Below are 21,569 nucleotides of genomic sequence, written 5' to 3'. Positions count from 1 at the left end.
GAATAGCTCTACTTGCTGGGCATCTTCTCTCAGGCCCTGCCCACCAGAGATTCTTGAGGGTGGCAGTGTTTTCCTTCTAGTCTGTCAGTGCATATCTGATTGACTGCTCAGGATTATGGGTTCGTGTGGTTCTTAGGGAGGGAATGGTCAAAGCTGCCTTTCAGAATAGGCCCTTTACTGAATCTCGAAGCTAAACAATCCCTTGTTCCTGAGGAGCAAGGAAGGAGTAAGTCCCAAGAGTCTCTCCTGATGGAACTAGTGTCTACCTGTGTGGTAAGAGATTACTGGGGATACTGCTAGTCCAGGCAGGGTAGGGTTATTCTGACCTGCTGCTCCTTGGCAAGATTTGATCTGGCTTTTTTGCCTCTGCCACAACATTATCAGTCGTCCTCTGGCTGAATAATTGTCCTTATTGAGAAACAGAAAATTCTTTCTCAAGCCAGATAATCTAAGTTCTGGGAATTGATGCAAATGGGATGGAGTAACTTTTGTAACTTAATTTTTGGGTTCTTATCAGGAGGGACCCATAACCTTTCACCAGGGCAAGAAGTTTCTGCAGAACACGCGCTGGCTTATTCAGGAAGATCCTGCTGGGCCTGCTTGGGTGAGAATTCATGGGGGCAAGAGACACACTCATTTTAGGAAAGTGACCTTGTGTCAAGACAATTACTAGATAGAAAGCAACTCTATTCACAAATTGATCTAAAGAGCTATTTGATGTATAAATCTTAATTACTTATAAGTGAATCATAACTTATTGAATTGCACTTCCAGGAATAGGTAAAATCTGAGAATCAACTATTTTTTGAAACTTTTCTATTTGATAGACTTAAATATTTGAGAGAATCTGGGTTTGTCTCTTTTTTGTTTCTTGAGATCCTAAAGCAGCCTCTTGAATTGATTCAGTTACATGGTGATAAAGATGATTTTTTCTTCTCTCAATTACCTATATCTGATAACCATGCAGGGCATGGTTCTTATAGGCTTTACAAGAGAAGCCTAGTATTTGTTACTTATTTCCTGGTTTATTCATAAGATAAATGATATAAAATATTTGAAAAGGACATAAAACATCTGTTTAAAATATACTGTTGGTGATGTATGGGACTTTGATGACAATGTTAGAGCTGGAGTAGTGAAAAGAAAATTTTTATTTTGGGGTGAGTCAGGGATCCATGAGGTGAGAACTATATGGCTATACTTCCTATTAGTAGCCTTGTTTACATGGTTTTATTCCAGAGGAAAGGTTAAAATGACTGGGATTATACAGTTTTGAGAACAGATGACTTTTTTTTTTTTAATTATTTTTTTTTTCAACGTTTATTTATTTTTGGGACAGAGAGAGACAGAGCATGAACGGGGGAGGGGCAGAGAGAGAGGGAGACACAGCATCGGAAACAGGCTCCAGGCTCCGAGCCATCAGCCCAGAGCCTGACGCGGGGCTCGAACTCCCGGACCGTGAGATCGTGACCTGGCTGAAGTCGGACGCTTAACCAACTGCGCCACCCAGGCACCCCAAGAACAGATGACTTTTGAAGAGTCTAGTGGTAGATACTGATCAAATCTACTCCAGGGGACAGAAAGAGGATATCAGATAAATTAGAAGAGAGTGAGATTTCACTAGAGGTAAGTGAAAAAATGTAGTATTCAAACTAAGCTGAACTCTCCCTGGGAATCCTCAAGAAGAAAACAGCCATCTACCTGGCCTTGAGAATGACAGCTCAGTCTGACAATTAGGGCTGGGTAGCAAGGTCGTGGGAGGGTTTTTCTTGCTTTATCTCCAACATTCATGACTAGAGCTTCATTTGCCCCCGAGGAGCCCCGTTTGCTGAACCTTACTCTGTACTTTCTTTTATGTTGCTTATTGCCTGGCAGCCTGCCTTGTGGATTTCCAGAGAGCACTGGCCTTGTCTGTCCTTACCTGTTTGGTGCTCTTTTTTTTAATGTTTATTTAATTTATTTATTTATTTATTTATTTATTTATTTATTTATTTATTTTTGAGACACACACACACACACACACACACACACAGACCATGAGTGGGGTAAGAGTAGAGACAGAGAGGGAGACACAGAATCCGAAGCAGGCTCCAGGCTCCATGCCGTCAGCACAGAGCCTGATGCAGGGCTTGAACTCACGAACTGCGAGATCATGACCTGAGCCGAAGTCGTACACTTAACTGACTGAGCCACCCAGGCACCCCACCTGTTTGCTGCTCTTCATCCTGGTTCACCACTTTCTGAAAAAGATTCTTTGGTAAAAAACTAACAAGATGTCTAAAGTCCTTTAGAAACTCCTGCCGGAAGCTTTGGATGAAATGATGAGAAAGATAAAAATTTCAGTAGCCCAGTTTCCATAACTTGTCCCGAACTCTGTTCTCTTTCCTTTTTCTTCTTGGACAGTTCCTGAGCTGTCTCTCAACCCCCACCTCTGTACTTACAAACCCAAGGCTCAGGGAGCAAGATAGCAACAAACTTCTGTGCCCTGGACTTTAGTCCAGTTTCTTGTAGCCTCGTGTCTCAACATTGCTAGGGGGCAGAAGGGGTTATGTTTCAGAGAAGAGTTTCAGTCTGTTTATCATCCGGGCTTGTGTCAAAAATGAGAAAAACGATACTTCTTTTCATCAAAGTGATCATAACAAAGAGGCTTGCAGCTGCATTAAGCTATCGAATTGATTTGGTGGTCGTATGTGTCTCCCTTTACTTCCCTGATACTTTTTATGCTTTTTTCCCCTCCTGTCCTCCCAACTTCCTGCACCCACTGGTGTCTTTTACAATTCCTTACAGTTTAAGGAGCAAACTTCCTGTTCAGTGTATGCTGAACTGGATTCTGTAGCAGCCACAGCTCATCTGACTATAGCATGTACATGTCCTCTGGTAACAGGCCTAGGGGGAGAGAGTAACTTTCAGACTCTCTCTCTCAAGTTCCTCTTTTCTGCCTGTTCTCCAAATGGATGCACAGAACATAGGTGTTAAGAATGTTTGCAACAGTGATAATTTGGAGAAACACACTAAGACTACAACCTAAATTTTGTATCCTTGACTTATTTGGCACTGAAGAGATAGAGCTAAAAAGACTGCGTTCATTAGGAGGATGGATTCTGGAAGCCATATTTTATTCACTTTAAGTGCAATGAGTTCACAACATGAACAGCTCTGAAATGAAACTCTGTTGACCTGTGATACCTTTTGTCGTTGTTGTTTCTGAGGCATCTTAATGAGCAACATGCTCTTTTTGTTTTCTTTTCATATGTGACCTCCCTTCTAATTCTCTGTCCTTGTCCAACACTCAGACATGAGGAAACCAGTGTGTGTATTGATCAGAAATATCTGGTACATCAAGGGACCATAAGGTAGTTGATCTATGGCTTAGCCTTTGCTCTTGCCCTGGGAGTGGTTGGATATCGGGTGGAGTTCCATTGGAGAACCAAGTATACTTTTCCCCCTTAAAAAATATTTTGATTATTCATTAGAACAATCTTACAGAATAAACCTTTGTATTACTTACTGATACCAAAACTTGAGGAAAAAGAAGTCATGTGATTTGTGTCCTAATTCTGTAAGAGTCGGGGGAGAGAGATGGTAACCAGTAAACTACCAGATGAAAATTCTCAAGATAAGTCTCTGTGTCTGATCTGTTTAATTATTTCACTTACCCTAGGGGTGAACTTCTATTTTTCAATGGTAAAGTTAATTATTTGTTATCCATTCACTAAGTTGGTGACGTAGTCTTGGCATTTCCTCTTCAGGGTGTTTGCAGGAGTCTTCTTGGTTGGCCCTATCCTATGTCTTGCCCTAGACACAGGCCACAGAGCATTTGTGTCTTCCTTTGCAGGAATCTGCATGTTCATCCTTACCCTCTGCCTCCTCCAAACTCCACAGTGCAGAGTTTTGGGTATGCAGGATAAGTATAACAACACATAGCCAAGGACCATGTGTTACTAATTATTGATTGCAAAGGCACAGAACTAAGTTCTTAACAATCTTTGGAATTTGCTTCTGTGACAGTTTTGCTCCTAAGAGAAATTTTAAAGTTCTTAGAGGCCTTGGATCACTTAGTTTCAAACTGTAGGTTCTGATCCATTAGTGAACCTTGATGTCAATTTGTGGATCTAGGCCAGTGTTAAAGAAAGAACAAACAAATAAAAAAAAATAAAGAAGGAAAGAAAGAAAATAGAATACAATAGAGAATCCACATTGCACATAATAATATTAAAGTATTTATTTATGATGCTTTTATTTGTATGTATGTAAGTGTGACATCTACCCTGTAGACAGTTTAAAAAAAAACATATGGACATATGTGGCTCTTTATATATTACTAACCTGTTTCCCCCTGCTCCCTACTCTATATCACCCCAGATTTACTGTTAATATCTTAGGTTGGTTCCAGAGTACATGTACTCATGTTTAAAACCCCAACCAGGTAATGGACAACTAGGATTCAAGACTCACATTGGAATAATGTTCTAATTGGTTCTAGGTGTCCTGGAGGGCAGTGCTTTGGGCCTGGGTCTTCAACTTGCCTTTGGGATTTTGGTCATCAGAAGTGATCCTCAATTTAATGCACTTCAATGGCTGGGAGACCAGGTTCAGGTATGAGAAATTGAATGTGAGGGTTCTGCTCTTTTATAACCCTAGAGAAAGGAAATTTAGGGGAAGCATGAGCAGGTTGGGCTGTGTCTTGTTAATGATGGCAGTGGGAGATCTGGTGGGAAAGTAAAAAGTACACTGGGGTACAACTAACCATATCCATAAAAGGAACTGAACAGCTGAGTCCTATGTCATTAAATGAGCAGCTCATAAGGACATAGCCCTCCCTCCACGAGGGAGACCAACCTTAGTAGCGGCAGTAGGTCCTAATCATGCATGAGGCCAATCCCCTCTCCCTTGCGTCCTTCCTGGCTTCACTTTTGTTTACTCTTTCTTTTTTTCTTTCAAATTTTCCTGAACTATACTGTGGCTGGCTCCAATTTTGATACGTCAGTGAAGAATATCATTGCTTTTCAGCTCGTATCAATTTTCATGGGGAGGAATGAGAGTGTCAGTGTTGGGGGAGGTGTAGAGGATGAAAATGTGAGTCCAAGAGAGGAGCCAGTATAGTATATATGTCAGTTTGACTCTAAGAAGAGAATTTTATCCCATCAGTAAAGGAAACAGCATCAATCTCTTGCCCATTGATTATTATATTTGGAAATTGGAATGAAATAGGGGTTGGGGAGGAAGGCTCAGAAGACCCCTTGTGGCTTAGTACTGATGGGATAATAGATTTGTAGTACATTTAAATGTATTCCTGAAATAGCCTGTGTTTAAATAGCCTGGGTGGTGCAGTCGGTTAAGCGTCCGACTTCAGCCAGGTCACGATCTCGCGGTCCGTGAGTTCGAGCCCTGCGTCAGGCTCTGGGCTGATGGCTCAGAGCCTGGAGCCTGTTTCCGATTCTGTGTCTCCCTCTCTCTCTGCCCCTCCCCCGTTCATGCTCTGTCTCTCTCTGTCCCAAAAATAAACGTTGAAAAAAAAAATTAAAAAAAAATAAATATCCACTGAGTACCTACACTGTATCAGCTATCCTTGGGATGCTAAGAGCTTAATTCAGAGGCCTGCAATGAAGTTCACTTATGGTATACATGAACACATTCAGTGTAACATCTCACCAGATGCCCTGTCATTCTTATTATGGACCTTACCAATCATCCCTTTCTTTGGATGCATGATGCCCATTCTCTACTACCTGGGTGTTACAGAAGGTGAGTCATCTCCTATACCACTGAGGAGGTGGGCTTTCATCTTGTGATCTGTCAAGAGGCAAAGGAATGACACTTTTTGGGGCACCTGGGTGGCTCAGTTAATTAAGACTCCAACTTCGGCTCAGGTCATGATCTCATGGTTTGTGGGTTTGAGCCCCACGTCGGGCTCTGTGCTGACAGCTTGGAGCCTGGAGCCTGTGTCGAATTCTGTGTCTCCCTCTCTTTTTGCCCCTCCCCCACTTGTGATCTGTCCCTCTCTCTCAAAAATAAACAAACATTAAAAAAAACTTAAAAAAAAAAGAAATGACACTTTTGACACTTATTCTGGAAAAATGCTCATATGTAGGATGTAGAGTGGTAAACCCAATGTGAAGAGGCAAACCCTTTCAAGCATACCTGATTTCAGATGGTCAGGTCCAGGCCCTATGTAGGCTGAGGGTCAGAGCAGGGACAGAAAATAGGCTGGACTACTATTTCATAATTAATTTATTTTAATCTACTTGTTCTGGAAGCCAAGAGTCCTGAGTTCTGGTCCAGACTCTGTTTGTAACTTGGTTTGTGGTCTTAGGCTTGTCACTCTACTTCTCTAGACCTTAGTTTCCTTACCAATAAAATGGAGGAGGGGTTTTGCTGGAGACTCTCTAACATTCCTGCTAATGTTAATGCTTGAGGTCTTTATATCCCTTTAGGTCACCTGGTTTTTGCAAATCACCATGAGTACCACTTGTCACAGATACCCTGGCTGTGGCAGGAAACATCTTTGAGGGGTTGGTAAGCACTCGAAGGCATTTTGATCTTCTTTTCTTTGGGGAACACAAAGTGGAGCAGAAAACAGATTGAGAGAAAGTATGCTTTCTGGTAAGTCAAATATATGAGGACTGTATGGGCAGCCAATCACTGATAAAAGAAAACTCAGAAGCTCCAAGGGAACTCTGCTCATTGCTTTCACACTTCATGCCTTCATACTTCAAACTTATCTGGGCACCCTTATTCTGGATATCCTTAACCACTGACCCATCTTTTTACACAGGAATGCATGGAAATGTCCTGGTCCAACTTTTCTCCTTCTTTGGGAAATATGACGGATATTTGCCCTATATTCTGGTTTCTCTCTGAGACCCTTGTTTTCCAGTATCTCTAATGAGGCAATAGCTTACCTTGCTCAGGGCTAACATGAAGGCTCTCTCCCGTAATACTTATTTGATACATTTGTCTCTATGGAGTAGGTGCTCAGCATATGCTATTGACTGCTCACCTCAATGCCTGGGATGATAGCTTGTCAAATTGGCATGAAGTTAGTATTGAGGTCTTTGTCTCCCAAAGCTTAGGCTAATTAACTGTTTCTGAAATGTTCTTAGGGTACTTCTGCACACTTCTACCATAGCACTTCACATTTTGCTGCAATTATGCATTATCAGCTTAGTTTCTTCTGCTAGACTCTTAACAGCAGGAACTTTGCCTTAGTCATATTAATATCCCTATTATCTTGTACAGCAGTAGGCATATAGTTAGGTCTTCATACTTTCACAACATTTTCACAACCTTTTTAAATTGAAGTATAATTGACACACAGTGTTACAACAAACATGGTTTCTTTTGATTCTTTCATCAACACCGGGCTCTAATAATCTATTTGCAATTCATTTAATAAGTACTTTTTAAGCAGCTAATATGTACTCCATAAGGTCATTCGTTAAGTATATGGCTTTAGACACTGAGAGCATACACAAGAAAGATACCATTTCCTTTCTATAGCTTTTTAAAATTTAAATTGATGAGACAAACTCATGTGAAAACATGAGAACAATGCCAGCCAGGATATGAGTAGGTGCCAGAGACAGACACTGGGAAGGTCTGACAGCAGAGCTGAGTGCTGAAAGGGCACTCACACTGGAGGGATGTGTCCCGGGGTATGGGGTGGGCACTCTGGGGCTGGGGAGCCACACCCTCCTGAATCTGACACAGCTCTCCTTGTTTAATGACAGAGGCACCCCTGCTCATCTGCTATGTCTTGCAGACACGATGCCCTCTGAAATCCATGCAGTGATGACTGGGAGGTTTGCCACCATTTTGGGCATTGTGTTGGGATCCTCCAAATCCTTCGGAGCAGGCATAGTCTGATGACACCCTGCTGAGCTTTAGTCTGGGTTCTACAGATACTGATTCCCAAGTTTGGCCTTACTGATTGATGCATCATCCTTGCTTGATTTCTGCCTCTATGATGGCTGCTCCTTCTGCTCTTGCCTTGTCAAACTGATAACTTGGATGAGTCCAAGTTCAAGAATATGAAGGGGGTAAAATCACCCTGTGCATGAGTCCAATGAAGCGTATAATTTGAGGGGGTGGTGAGGTCAAGTGCAGGGTCAAGAGTGGTGTGACGGCAGAGGCTTCAAGTCTCTTGGAGAAGTAATAAAATGATTACATATCCCCTCTTGTCTATCTCTGCCTCTAGCTAACCATGTTGATTTTCCTCTTTTATTTAATCCTTCCACCAGCCTCTATCTTCTACATGCCATTATCCTCTATCCTTGATGTCAGTATAATTTCATGGCAATTAAGTCAGATATTGTTTCACTGTGATTGCCACCAAACCCCCTTCACCTCTTAAGCTGGTCTTGCCTCTCTTCCTGTGTTCCTGGACTGCAGGGACCATGGAATTTCTCTTCTCTGAGGGGCTGAGACTACTCTAGACACCATATTCTTCCCTTAGGCCCAATAACCACAGGAAGGAGAAGAATGTCCTGGAAGCTCTCAGTAATGAACCATGGATGCCATAGACCATTTTGGTAATGTAGCAGCTATTCTCATTGCCTTTTATGGGTGTGTTGTCCTACATCAATGTTGCTCTCTCCTGACTAGGAGAATTGGTAGACATTCAGAAACTCCCTTTCCAGATAAAGGGTTACATTTGTTGGGCTATCCCTCTAGTTGTGGTTAAGTAGTGCTTTGAACTGTACATACCCTGCCCCTTAGTGAGCTAAGAGAGAACATGGATAGGAGAAGGGTGGAGGAGACAGAGTCAAGGCTCCAGAGAGAGTCCTTGGCTCCAGGACTCCTTTTCCTTGGATATCTCTTTTTTTCACCCAGGTCAACTGCTCCTACATACTAAAGCCCATTGTTTTCATGATGGGTGTAGAGTGGGGCAGACTATTCTGTGAGTATGATGGTGGAGATCAAGTTCTTCACAAATGAGTTGGTGGCTTGTCAGCAACTGTCTCAATATAAGAACAAACATCTTGGGGCGCCTGGGTGGCGCAGTCGGTTAAGCGCCCGACTTCAGCCAGGTCACGATCTCGCGGTCCATGAGTTCGAGCCCCGCGTCAGGCTCTGGGCTGATGGCTCAAACAGAGCCTGGAGCCTGTTTCCGATTCTGTGTCTCCCTCTCTCTCTGCCCCTCCCCCGTTCATGCTCTGCCTCTCTCTGTCCCAAAAATAAATAAACGTTGAAAAAAAAAATCTTTAAAAAAAAAGAACAAACATCTTTCTGCAGAAGAGTGGATTGGGGGAGAGAAACAGTGGATTTCTGTAAGTGAGAATCCTGAAAAGCACAAATAGTCTGTGGGCAGAAAGAACATGTTAAACAAAAGCTTGTTTCATACCTGCAGATCCCTTCCCAGTGTCCCAGCCCTAACCAGAAAGCAAGAATAACTTTACATTTAGCTCCAATACCCAAGCTTCCCTGAGGTCTTCTTCCAACACTGTCTGACCCAGCCTCTCTCTGTAATGTAATTAATTGTTGGGTCTTCACAGTCGGGGCAGTCCAGGGTGGACCCTGATGGTCTAAGGTCCCTTCTTCATTTATAAGTTTAAGTTGCCATAAATTGATCTCCTTTTCTCTCTCTCCCTCTGTCTTTCCCTTCTTGATCGTTATCATTCCTAGGCCTTCTCCTTATTCACAGGCTTCAACCAGAAGAGTGTTGGGCAAAGAGGCCCATGGTCGTTTCCATGTAATTATCCCTGTAACAACTCAGGAACTGATTATTTTCTGAGCATCCCTTCCACATTCTTTAGGGTAATGTGGACTAGATTGGGGTTCTAAGTACTCTGGAAATTTTATCCTGATTATATGGGTGCACACAAGGGACTGAGTTTATTTACTTATTTATTTTTATTTCCCTAAGTGACAGCTGAAATCATTATATTTTCACACTGTGGATTTGCTAATCTCAGTTCCATAGGAATCATACTGGGAGGGTTGAATGAGTTAATTTATTTTCCCAACTACCCAATAAGCCAACCAGATCCCAGTGGGCACTACTGGTACTTCAGTACAACTTGAGACCAGATAGAGAAGCTGATGTGAAATGGGCCCTCTCAGGCAGCAGTTAATTTGGAGTTAAGGCAACCATGATACTGGGCTATGCATGGATCCCATCTGGATTTACAATGTTAATTTTTGTTACTTGTTTCCCTTTTGACTGGAGGTCCAAAAGACCAATTTTATTTTTATTTTTTTCTATGAGGAAGATTGTAATGATACATTTTTCTTTTGCCATTAAATGGGCATAGTGGATATATAAGTAAAGATATTTGGGGTTCTATTCAGTAGCAAAAGTCCCTTTGGAAATTATGGTACTCACCAGCTACCTTCATAGAAATAGAAGTTGCACAAGGAATCAAAATACAAATAAAAACAGTGCACACATAAGGCAGATAGACAGGAAGTCCAAGTGGTATGAAGCGTTGGATTAAAAGCTACAGGTCATCAGGTGTAGGAGGTGTAAGTATGTAAAGCAGGCACAGATACAGTTAGACTACTGAAGATATTGCTGAATGTGGGTGATGATTGCCAGAAAATGATATGAGGAAAGTGGAATTGTCTCTGAGGGTAGCAGCAGGGAGAATGACTAGCATTCTAAGAGTTTAGAAGTTCCAGGTTAGAAATAATGTATAAAAAGAAATACACTTCAGTGTGTCCATTTTTTATGGCACTCATATTCTGGAATAGAACCATTACATTGATTTATTTGGTAGCTGATTGAACAACTTAAAAGTGAAACAATTTCATTTCAGTTTATCTTTTCCTTTCTGTTAAACAACTGGCTGTATTCTAATCCTGATGCCTGGTTACTGTCTGACTGCAATTGCCATCCAGTAGTGGGAAATGCATCATGTGGCTGAGGTTTAGGTGAATGTTGCCTTCCTTATGCCTCTGGCTCAAAGCAGTCCATCTAATTCTGGTCCTGGCTTAAGAATGCAGATCTCATCTAGTGAACACCCAAGGATCTGTGCCTGCCTGCAGCAATGAAGAGCTTTGCTTGATCCATATACATCTTAGGAATGTTCACAGAAGCAATGAAGTTAGGGTCATATAAAAATCCTTGACCTAGGGAATTTCTGAGTTAGTGACCCATCAGGATTAATGTATAAAACACACTTGTTGGGGTACCATTGGCTGGCTTCTGGTGGTCGGTGGTAGGGATCGTATTCATCTGCTGTGTTTGTTCCTCTGCATTCTTCTAGGTGGGTGCTCACTGGGTATACCTGATTGCCTGGTGGGGAAGAGATCAAGTTATTGTGTTTTGTTGTCTATAGCATCAATGGTACTCCACCAGAAGAGTGACTTGTTTCCAAGGTTGAGGTCAGTGCCCTCTTCACAGGGGCCTATGTATCCTTTATCGCTGCCTGTGTGGCAGGTAGGCACCTCAGCTTAGTCTCTTGGCAGAAATCCCTTACCTAGATCCTAAAAAAAAATCTCTCTGAGAATATTGATTTAACCATCCATCTCAAAGATGCATAGAAAAGGCATCTAAACAACATTCTCAATTCACACCCAAGAATTAACAGCCTTAAGGAATATGTGTAAAATCTTTTTCTTAGTATTCTGTCTTCCTTATGTAGGAATCTTCTATGTCCCCAGGGAGCTGAAACTGACTGTGTCTCCCTCCTAAACACAGGTTTCACCAGTAGCACCTACAAGGCCTATGTGTGCTGCAGAGACCTCTTTCGGAGTTGAGTGAGCACCAGGATTCCTGCTCCCTTCTCTTGTACTCTATTCTCCACTCAGTAATTTTCTGGGAGTGGGGAGAAATAAGGTCTCGATAATCATGTGGATGCTAATATAGTATATAAAAAGAGATTGGTATATGTGGTAGTCTAGATTTGTGTCCCTTTCTCTCATTAGGTGCATCCTCAGTAGTAGCTCTAGTATGCATAAGTGACAGATTTTACCTGTATTGGTAGGGTACTGAGAAGTGGAGGGCCAGAGGAAGAAGTAAGGAAGGGTGGTTTCCCTGAGAAGAAGGTACTGTATTTATGTGACTGGAATATAGATAGGTTGTAGATAAAAATTTGGCAGTGCTTGGGATTCTCTCTCTCCTCTCTCTCTCTCTCTCTCTCTCTCTCTCTCTCTCTCTCTCTCCCTGCCTCACTCACATGCATGCTCTCTCTCTCTCTCTCAAAATAAATAAGTAAACTTAAAAAAAAAGAAAAAGAAAAACCATCAATTCATAAAGGAAGAGAGAAAGAGAGGAAGAAGGAAACAAAGAAACTACTATAGAGCCAGAAAACAACAAATTTTCAATAGTAAGTCCATACCTACCAACAATTACTTTAGATGTAAGTGGACTAAGTTTTCTAATCAAAAGAGATAGAGTAGCTGAATGGATTAAAAAGAAAAAAAAGACCTAACTATATGCTATCTCTAAGAGACTCACTTCAGCTTCAAAGACATACAGACTGAAGGTGAAGGGATGGGAAAAAATATTCCATGAAAACGGAAACTGAAAGAAAGCAGAGGTAGCTATACTTACAATAGACAAATAGACTTTAAGCCAAAAACTGTAACAAGAGACATTATATAATGATAAAAGGGTCAATTCATTAAGCAGCTATAATAATCATAAATATTTATGCACTTAACATAGAGCACCTAAAGATATAAGACCAATACTAACAGATCTGAAGAGAGAAACAGCAATACAATAATAGTAGTGGACTTCAGTACTCTACTTTCAACAATGGATAGATCATCCAGACAGAAAATCCACCAGGGAATTTAAACTACATGTTAGACTAGATGGACCTAACAGACATTTACAGAACAGTCCACCCAACAGCAGCAGAATGCATGTTCTTCTCAGTTATACAGGGAGATTATCTCATAGATCATATGTGAGGTCACAAATCAAATCGTAATAAATTAAAGAAGGTTGAAATCATATCAAGCATTTTTTTCTGACCACAATGCTATGAAACTAGAAATCAAGAACAAGGAAAAAAACTGGTAAACTGCCCAGTATGTGGAGATTAAACAACATACTCCTGAATAGTGGGTCAAAACAAAAAAACCAAAAAAGAAATTAAAATATCTTGACTCATAACAAGGAAACAAAATTGTAGCTATGTGAGATGATGGATGTTAACTAAACTTAATCATGGTAATCATTTCACAATATATACATACATCAAAGTATTATGTTGCATACCTTATATCTATACGTGTTATATGTTAATTATATTTAAGTAAAATGGGCGAAGATTTGAGAAAACTATTGAGACAAATGAAAATGGAAACACCGCACACCAAAATTTAGGAGATGGAGCAAGAGCAGTTCTAAGAAGAAAGTTTATAGCTTTTATACATTAATAAAGTTTATACATTAAAGTTTATACATTACTAAAAAGGAAAGATCTCAAAATAAACATATTTAACACTTCAAGGAACTAGAAAAGAAGAACAAACTAAGCTCAAAGGAAAGAACAAAATCAGAACAGAAATAAATGAAATGGAGGCAAAAGAGACAATAGAAATGATCAGTGAAACTAAGAGCTGGATTTTTAAAAAAAAAAGATGAACAAAATGGACAAAATTTCAGCTAAGAAAGAGAGAGGGAAGACTCAAAATCAGAAATAAAAGAGGAGATATCACACCTGATAACACAGAAATACTAAGGATCATAACAAACTGCTACAAACAATTATACTCCAACATACTAGATAACCTAGAAGAAGTGGACACATTTCTAGAAACATACAACCTACCACGACTGAGTCAGGAGGAAACAGAAATTCTAAAAAGATTGATTACTAGGAAGGAGATTGAATTGGTAATCAAAATCCTCCCAACAAATAAAAGCCCAGGATCAGATGGGTTCACTGGTGATTTCTATCAAACAGTTAAAAAAGATTTAATACCCATCTTCTCAAATGCTTCCAAAAAACATAAGAGGAGTGAACACTTCCAAACTCATTTTATGAGGCCAGCATTATCCTGATACTGAAGCCAGACAAGGACACCACAAGAAAAGAAAGTTATAGGCTAATATTCCTGATGAATATAGATGCAAAATTTCCCAACAAAATATTAGCAAACCAAATTCAACAGGACATTAAAAGGATCATTCACATAAAGTGGGATATATTTCTGGGCTGCAAGGATAGTTCAACATACACAAATCAATAAATGTGATATACCAGTTTAACAAAATGAAGGATAAAAATCACATCATCTCAATAGATGCAGAAAAAGCACTGAACAAATTCAGTATCCTTTCATGATAAAAACTCCCAACAAATTGGGACAAATGGAATGTACCTCAACATAATAAAAGCCATATATGACAAACCAACAACTAACATCATACTTAACAGTGAAAAGCTGAACACTTTTCCTCTAAGATCAGGAATATGACAAGGATTCCCACCTTCATCACTTTCATTCAACACAGTACTATAAGTCAGGGCCAGAGCAATTAGGCAAGGGAAAAAAAACACCTAACTCAGAAAAGAAGTAAAATTGTCTCTGCTTGTAGAAATGACATGATCTTATGTATAGAAAACCCTAAAGACTCCACCAAAAAACTGTTAAGACCTAATGAATGAATTTAGTAAGTTTAGGATATAAAATCAATATATAAAGATCAGTTGTTTTTCTATACACTAATAATGAACTATTGGAAAAAGAAATGGGATTGTAAAATCCCATTTACAAAAATAAAAAAAAATCCCATTTACAAAGGCATCAATAATAAAATACTTAGGAAAAAATTTAACCAAGGAGATGAAAGATCAGTACACTAAGAACTATAAAACACTGATGAAAGAAATTAAAGAAGACATAAATGGAAAGATGCTCTGTGTTCATGGATTAGCAGCATTAATATTGTTGAAATGTCCATACCACCCAAAGTGATCTACAAATTAATGAAATCCCTATTAAAATTCCACTGGCATTTCTTTTTCATGGAGAAAAAATCCTAAAATTCATGTGGAACCACAAAAGATCCTAACTGGCCAACACAATCTTGAGAAAAAACAAAGCTGGAGGCACCACACTTCCTGATTTCAAACTATATTACAAATCTATAGTAATCACTATAGTGATTCTCATAAAAACAAACACATAGATTAATGGAACAGAATAGACAGCCCAGAAATATAAACCCATGCATGAATGGTCAATTCATTTTTGACAAAGGAGCGAAGAACATACAATGGGGAAAGGATGGTCTCTTCAATAAATGGTGCCAGAAAAACTGTATATCCACATGCAAAAGAATGAAACTGAATTCCTATCTTACATCATAGACAAAAATCAACTCAAAATGGATTAAAGAATTGAACATGAGACCTGAAACCTTAAAATTCTCAGAAAAAAACATAGTGGGTTAAGCTCCTTGACATTGATCTTGGCAACGAGTTTTTTGATATGATGCCAAAAGCACCAACAACAAAAGCAAAAATAAGCAAGTGGGACTACATAAAATTAAAAAGCTTCTGCATAACAAAGGAGAACTATCAACAAAATGAAAAGTCAACCGACAGCATGGGAGAAAATATTTGCAAGCAATACAATTCAATAGTAAAAAACCATAATCCAATTAAAAAATGGGCAAAGGAATAGACATTTTTTCTAAAGAAGACATACCAACAGGTACATGAAAAGGTGCTCAACACCACTAATTAGCAGGAAAATTCAACTCAAAACCACAGTGAGATATCACCTTATACCTGCTGGGATGGCTATTATCAAAAAGACAAGAGGTAACAAATGCTGGCAAGGATGTGGAGAAAAGGAAACCCTCATACCCTATTGATGGTAATGTAAAATGGTACAGCCTCTATGGAAAAGAGTATGGAGGTTGCTGAAGAAATTAAAAATAGAATTACCATATGATCCAGCAATCCCACTTCTGGGTGTACATCTAAAAGGAAATGAAATCACTATCTGTACTCCCACGTTCATTGCAGCATTATTCACGGTAGCCATGGTATGCAAATAACATATATGTCCACTGACTGATGAATGGATAAAGAAAATGTGGTATATATACACAATGGAATATTATTCTTCCTTATAAAAGAAGAAAATCCTGGTATTTGCAACAACATGGATAAACAATTATGCTAAGTGAAATAAGCTAGACAAAGACAAATACTGCATGATATCATTTATATGTGGAATCTAAAACAAAAAAAGGTCCAGCAGAGAATCAGAAAGCAGAATGGTGATTGCCTAGAACTCAAAAATTATGTGACACAGTGATTGCTGTAAATGTGGTTTGGTATATAACATACTGAGATAAAAAGCTATATTTCTTAGGGTTCTGTGGATGAGCTGAGTTTATGGTACAAACGGTACATATGAAAGTTACATGAATATTTAATGATACAATTTTCTGGTTGTCACACATTTGTATGTAAACCTGCAAACTCCTTAACATTATTACACAGTAAACAAAAAATATCTCCTGTATGCAAACTTGCAAGGAACATACATTTCTTAAAGGCCTTTACTTTGAGTGTTTTGTTTTAGTGACAAATTTGCTTCACGTATACAGAGAATCCTTTAAAACAATGGGTTTCAGTGGTAAGAGGGGGAAATTTTGCCACGCAGAGGACATTTGGTGATATCTTGAGACCTTATTAGTTGCCACAACTTGGGGAATGCTACTGACATCTACTGGGTAAAGGCCAGAATTGTTGCTAAACATCCTCAAATGCACAAGTCAGTCCCCACAACAAAGAATTCTCTGATCTTAATATCAACATTGCCAAGTCTGATATACTCTGATTTAAAATGTTTAATATATTTCATATATCTAATATTATTTATAATATGAATAATACTATAGCCTTAAGAATGAGTTTCAGAAGGATGCAGGGGTTCCTTAAAAAGTTAAACATAGAATTATCCCATGGCCCCCCAATTCCACTCCTACCTAGGTATATGCCCAAAAGAACTGAAAACAGGTATTCAAACAAGTACATGTGCAGGCACGTTCATAGCAGCACTATTCATAATAGTCAAAATGTGGAAACAATCCAAATGTCCATCAATTGCTGAATGGATAAACAAATGGTGTTATATACATACAATAGAATTTTATTCAGCCATAAAAAAGCATGAAGTACTGATACATATGCTACATGATGTAACCTAGAAAACATTATACTAATTCAAAGAAGCCAGACACAAGTCTTATTATTGTGTGATTCTATTTTGTATGATTCCATTTATACGAAATATTCAGAATAGATAAATCCATAAAGACAGAATACAGATTGGTGGTTACCAAGGACTGGGGGAAGGGAGGAATAGGGAATGACTATTCAAAGAATGTTAAGTTTTACTTTGGGATGGTGGAAATGTTGTCAATATTCACAATATTGTGAACGCCCTAAATATCACATATTTTTCACTTTAAAATAATTTTACGGTATGTGAATTTCTCCTCAATAAAGTACACACACACACACACACACACACATCTATCTATCTATCTATCTGATAGATATAGATATATTAAACATGGATATGGGTATTTGTATGTTCCCATAGCTAATCTACTTTCTTCTTTACAATTATCTGAGCTCAGAACCTCCTGGTCTTCTTTCCAGTCTCCACTCCTCTCTCTTCTCCCATATTTTCCAAACTTGACATAAAACAAAACGAAGCGCCAATAAACTGCTTCTTGACCTGGACAATAACAATTTTACCCTAGCCTGGTTTCTTTCTGAGAGGCAGTGCAGTGCAGTGGTGGGTGGTACTGGACAGTAGGCCGGGTTCTGACTGGGGCTCTGCCACTTAGCCCTGGGTGATCTTGGGCAAGTTCCTTAACTTCCTGTGTTTTTGGCATCCTTGTCTATAAAATGGGGATAATGGAACCTGCATTCTAGGTAAAGGTTTTACCTAGGTGAGGTTTTAAAGGGATCAAAATAGTGCTCACTGTTAAGCCCAATGTAAGGGTTAACTACTATTATTACTACTTAAAGAACTGAGTTCACGACTATTGATTTGAGTTATGTATGCAATTTAGCCCACACAGGGAAGAATGCGGGACGGAGAAAGCTCTATATCTCCTTGCATAGGTAAGGGCCTGCTTTCTGATTCTCCGTTTCCTATTTAAAGAAAATCTGGCCTAAACTCTCGCACATATAGGACCGCACTGCAATAGCAGGAAACCTGACAACACCATCACCTGCAAAAACAGTCTCACAAGCGGGAGGAGCGAGCAGGAAAATCTGGTACTGAACTCGATCTCAGCAAATGCTACGCTGACTCCTAGCGCTAAGAGGCACCCTCAGAAGGCTAAAGTAATTTGGTCAGAAGAAGACTGGGCGGCCCAGTCCTTCCTGGGAGGCGCGCAACAGAGACCAAACGCTCTCGGGCTCCTTCCTGGGGGCGGGGCAAACATGCCACTCGGCGTCCTGGGAGGCGCCAGAGCGCCTGCGGCAGGTTTCCGCATGGAAGTCGCAACCTTTCCCCGTACCCCACACCCGCAGCTCAGGTACAGGATTCTCAAGCAGAAAAGGGTGGAGGCTAAGGGAGAGCGGGCAAGAGAAAAGAGGACCGGAGAAGTGGGGTTTGTGGAAGGGGGCCTCTGGTGGGATGTGGGGTATCAGTGTGGAAAGGAGACCTTGGGCTTGAGGAAAGGAGGAGAGTGGCAGACTGGGTCACTGAATGGGTGGAGTCGGATTTCTAACCACTGGAAAGCGTCTCGTGCATATTGTTCCACAGCCTGACGTCTTTGCTTATGTGTGGGGCCGTCTTTCTAGGCCAGTACATACAGATCTCCCTCGTTTATTTTATTGGCTACATGGTATTACATATAAGGAGGTACGCTAAGGTATGTGTTTCCTTATTAATGGACATTTAGATTGGCTTATATTTGGCCAGTTATTTCTAGAGACTTGAGGTAGGCAAAGTTTGTGTTTGACTCCCACTTCTGACTCACCTTTAGATTCCTGATCTACCCTTAGTGAAAGCCCTTGGCTAAGCTAGTGGTTGTCAAGCATTTAAAGGGCTATCGCCTCTGTGGGAATAATTGCCTTTTAAGACAGGAATACAAAGATTAGGAGCCAGAAGATCTGGAGTCCTGACCAGAGTCCCTATGCAGCCATGTGAGTGGTCTTAGTCTAGTTCTATTTCTGCATATTGAATGTGATGATAATCATATGTACCTTACAAGCTGCTAGAAATTTGAATTAATGCATGTGAAAAAACCATATTGTGTAAATGGTAAGGTGCTCCAAAGATATTCTTTTTTTAAAAATTTTTTAAATGTTTATTTATTTTTGAAAGACACAGTGACAGTGAGAGCAGGGGAAGGGCAGAGAGAGAGGAAGACACAGAATCCAAAGTAGGCTCCAGGATCTGGGCTATCAGCACAGAGCCCAACATGGGGCTTGAATCCACAAACTGTGAGATCATGACCTTAGCTGAAGCCGGATGCTTAACCCACTGAGCCACCCAGGTGCCCCAGATATTCTCTTCACAAGTAAAGTGTGAGGACCTTATATAGAGAGGCTTTGTTTCTTTATACATGAACATTTGCTTGGCACTTATCACTCCTGGCATTGCTTAACAAGATTTACATTTTTTTTTTCTTTTCCCTCCATTTAATCCATACAACAACCCTTTGAAGAAGGTACTAGTATTATCCCAGTTTTCCTTTTTCTTTTTTTAATGTTTGTATATTTTTGAGAGAGAAAGAGAAAGCATAAGTCGGGGAGGTACAGAGAGACAGTGGGACAGAGGATCTGAAGCAGGCTCTGCACTGACAGCAGAGAGCCCGACATGGGGCTTGAACTCGCAAACCACGAGATCTTAACCTGAGCCAAAGTCAGCCATTCAACTGACTGAGCCACCCAGGTGCCCTTTTCCGAGTTTCCTCCTTTTCAAAGGAGGAAAGAGAGGCTTAAATTAAGTTGCTTAATTAATTAAATTAACTTGCTCCCTACAGTCACATAGTAAGTGACAGAGCTGGGATTTGAGCCCAGGTGTGACTGATTCTAAAGCCCTTACTCTTGGGGCGCCTGGGTGGCCCAGTCGGTTGAGTGTCCGACTTCGGCTCAGGTCATGATCTCATGGCTTGTGGGTTTGACCCCCGTATCGTGCTCTGTGCTGACAGCTCAGAGCCTGCAGCCTGCTTCAGCTTCTGTCTCCAGCTCTCTCTGCCCCTCCCCCACTTGTGCTCTGTCTCTAAAATAAATAAACATTAAAAAAAAAAATTAAAGGCCTTACTCTTAATCACTGTGTCCACTCTTATAGCATCTCAGCCCTTCCTGCCTTCCTTCCTTCTCCATTCCAGGCCCACAGGTTTAACCCAAATGATCTCATCAGTTTCTAAAGTATTTATACTTTCTGAACTACTTGTGTGCCAATCATGTCCTGCTGTGTGGCATCTTTTGTATTTTTGTCTCATTTTGCTATTTGTCTTACTGTTGGCTTCTGTTGCAGCAAGTAAAAAAATGATTGCTATTCAAGCTAGCAATTTCCTCAAAGACAGAATTGTCTTCATTCAACAAGTTGCTTTTATCAGCTGAGTGTGGAGCTTCATAGGAGCAGAGAGCAAATCTGTTTTGTTACCAAAGCCATAGGAGCTAGCACTGTGCCACACACACACACACACACACACACACACACACACACACACACACACACACAAGTTGTTTAATATTTGTGAAGAACAAAGAAGATGAAACTCCAAGGGTTTGGGCTTGAATACCTGGGACACAACAAAAGGAGAGGCAATGTCTGCCAAATCAAAGAACACAGATAAAGCACTTATACTTCCTGGTACAAAATAACATTTTTTATTTTTTAAATGTTTACTTATTTATTTTGAGAGAGAGAGAGAGAGAGAGATTGAGAACATGAGTGGGGGAGGGACAGAGAGAGAAGGAGGGAGAGAGAATCCCAAGCAAGGTCTGTGCTATCAACTCGGAGCCCGATACAGGGCTTGAACTTGCCAACCATGAGATCATGATCTGAGCCAAAATCAAGAGTTAAAAGCTTAACTGACTGAGCCACCCAGACACTCCCAAAATAGGATTTTAAATCCATGTTAGTTATTATTGCTACATAAGTATAATATGAATAGGTTTGTGGAAAGGTAGAAAATGGGAAGGCAAAAAAAAAAAAAGAAAAAAGGAAGAAATGGAGCAAAATGATACTGGGCTAGGGCTATTTGTGAAGAGATGGCCAGTGAGGACTTCTCATAGGCAGAATAGGGCAAAGGGCATTTAAGAACAAGGATACCGGGGCACCTGCATGGCTCACTTAGTTAAGTGTCTGGCTCTTGGTTTCCACTCAGTTCACGATCTCATGGTTCATGGGATTGAGCCCTGCGTTGGGTTCTGCAGTGACAGTATGAAGCTTGCTTGGGAATCTCTCTCTCCCTCTCTCTGCTCCTCCCCTGCACATGCTGTCTTTCTCTCTCTCTTAAAATAAATACACATTAAAAAAAAAGAGAGAGAGAACAAAGGTACCTAATATCTACCCTGCCTTAACCCCAACAACTTTGCCCTCAAATCTTCAATAAAAGTCCACTCTCTATATATTCCACTGCCAGTGGTATTTTGGAGAATTCAAGAATTCAG

The 21,569-nt window shown here is 40.2% G+C and overlaps 2 protein-coding genes across 3 annotated transcripts in view; one reads left to right on the top strand and one right to left on the bottom strand.

Annotated features, from left to right (window-relative positions):
• SHF (Src homology 2 domain containing F) overlaps nt 1-21,569 on the bottom strand; it is an 85,862-nt gene that overhangs the window by 42,654 nt on the left and 21,639 nt on the right. The window lies entirely within an intron of this gene.
• SLC28A2 (solute carrier family 28 member 2) lies at nt 7,768-11,700 on the top strand. The gene is given in 14 exon segments (XM_053447928.1): nt 7,768-7,855; nt 7,902-7,998; nt 8,000-8,060; nt 8,475-8,502; nt 8,505-8,557; nt 8,559-8,635; nt 8,829-8,894; nt 8,896-8,999; nt 9,235-9,273; nt 9,866-9,943; nt 11,280-11,311; nt 11,314-11,380; nt 11,586-11,600; nt 11,603-11,700. Coding segments are annotated over 14 exon segments (903 nt in total).

The sequence above is a fragment of the Prionailurus viverrinus genome, chromosome B3, assembly GCF_022837055.1.
Source record: "Prionailurus viverrinus isolate Anna chromosome B3, UM_Priviv_1.0, whole genome shotgun sequence".
NCBI lineage: Eukaryota > Metazoa > Chordata > Mammalia > Carnivora > Felidae > Prionailurus > Prionailurus viverrinus.
This window is presented reverse-complemented; position numbering and strand designations above follow the sequence as displayed.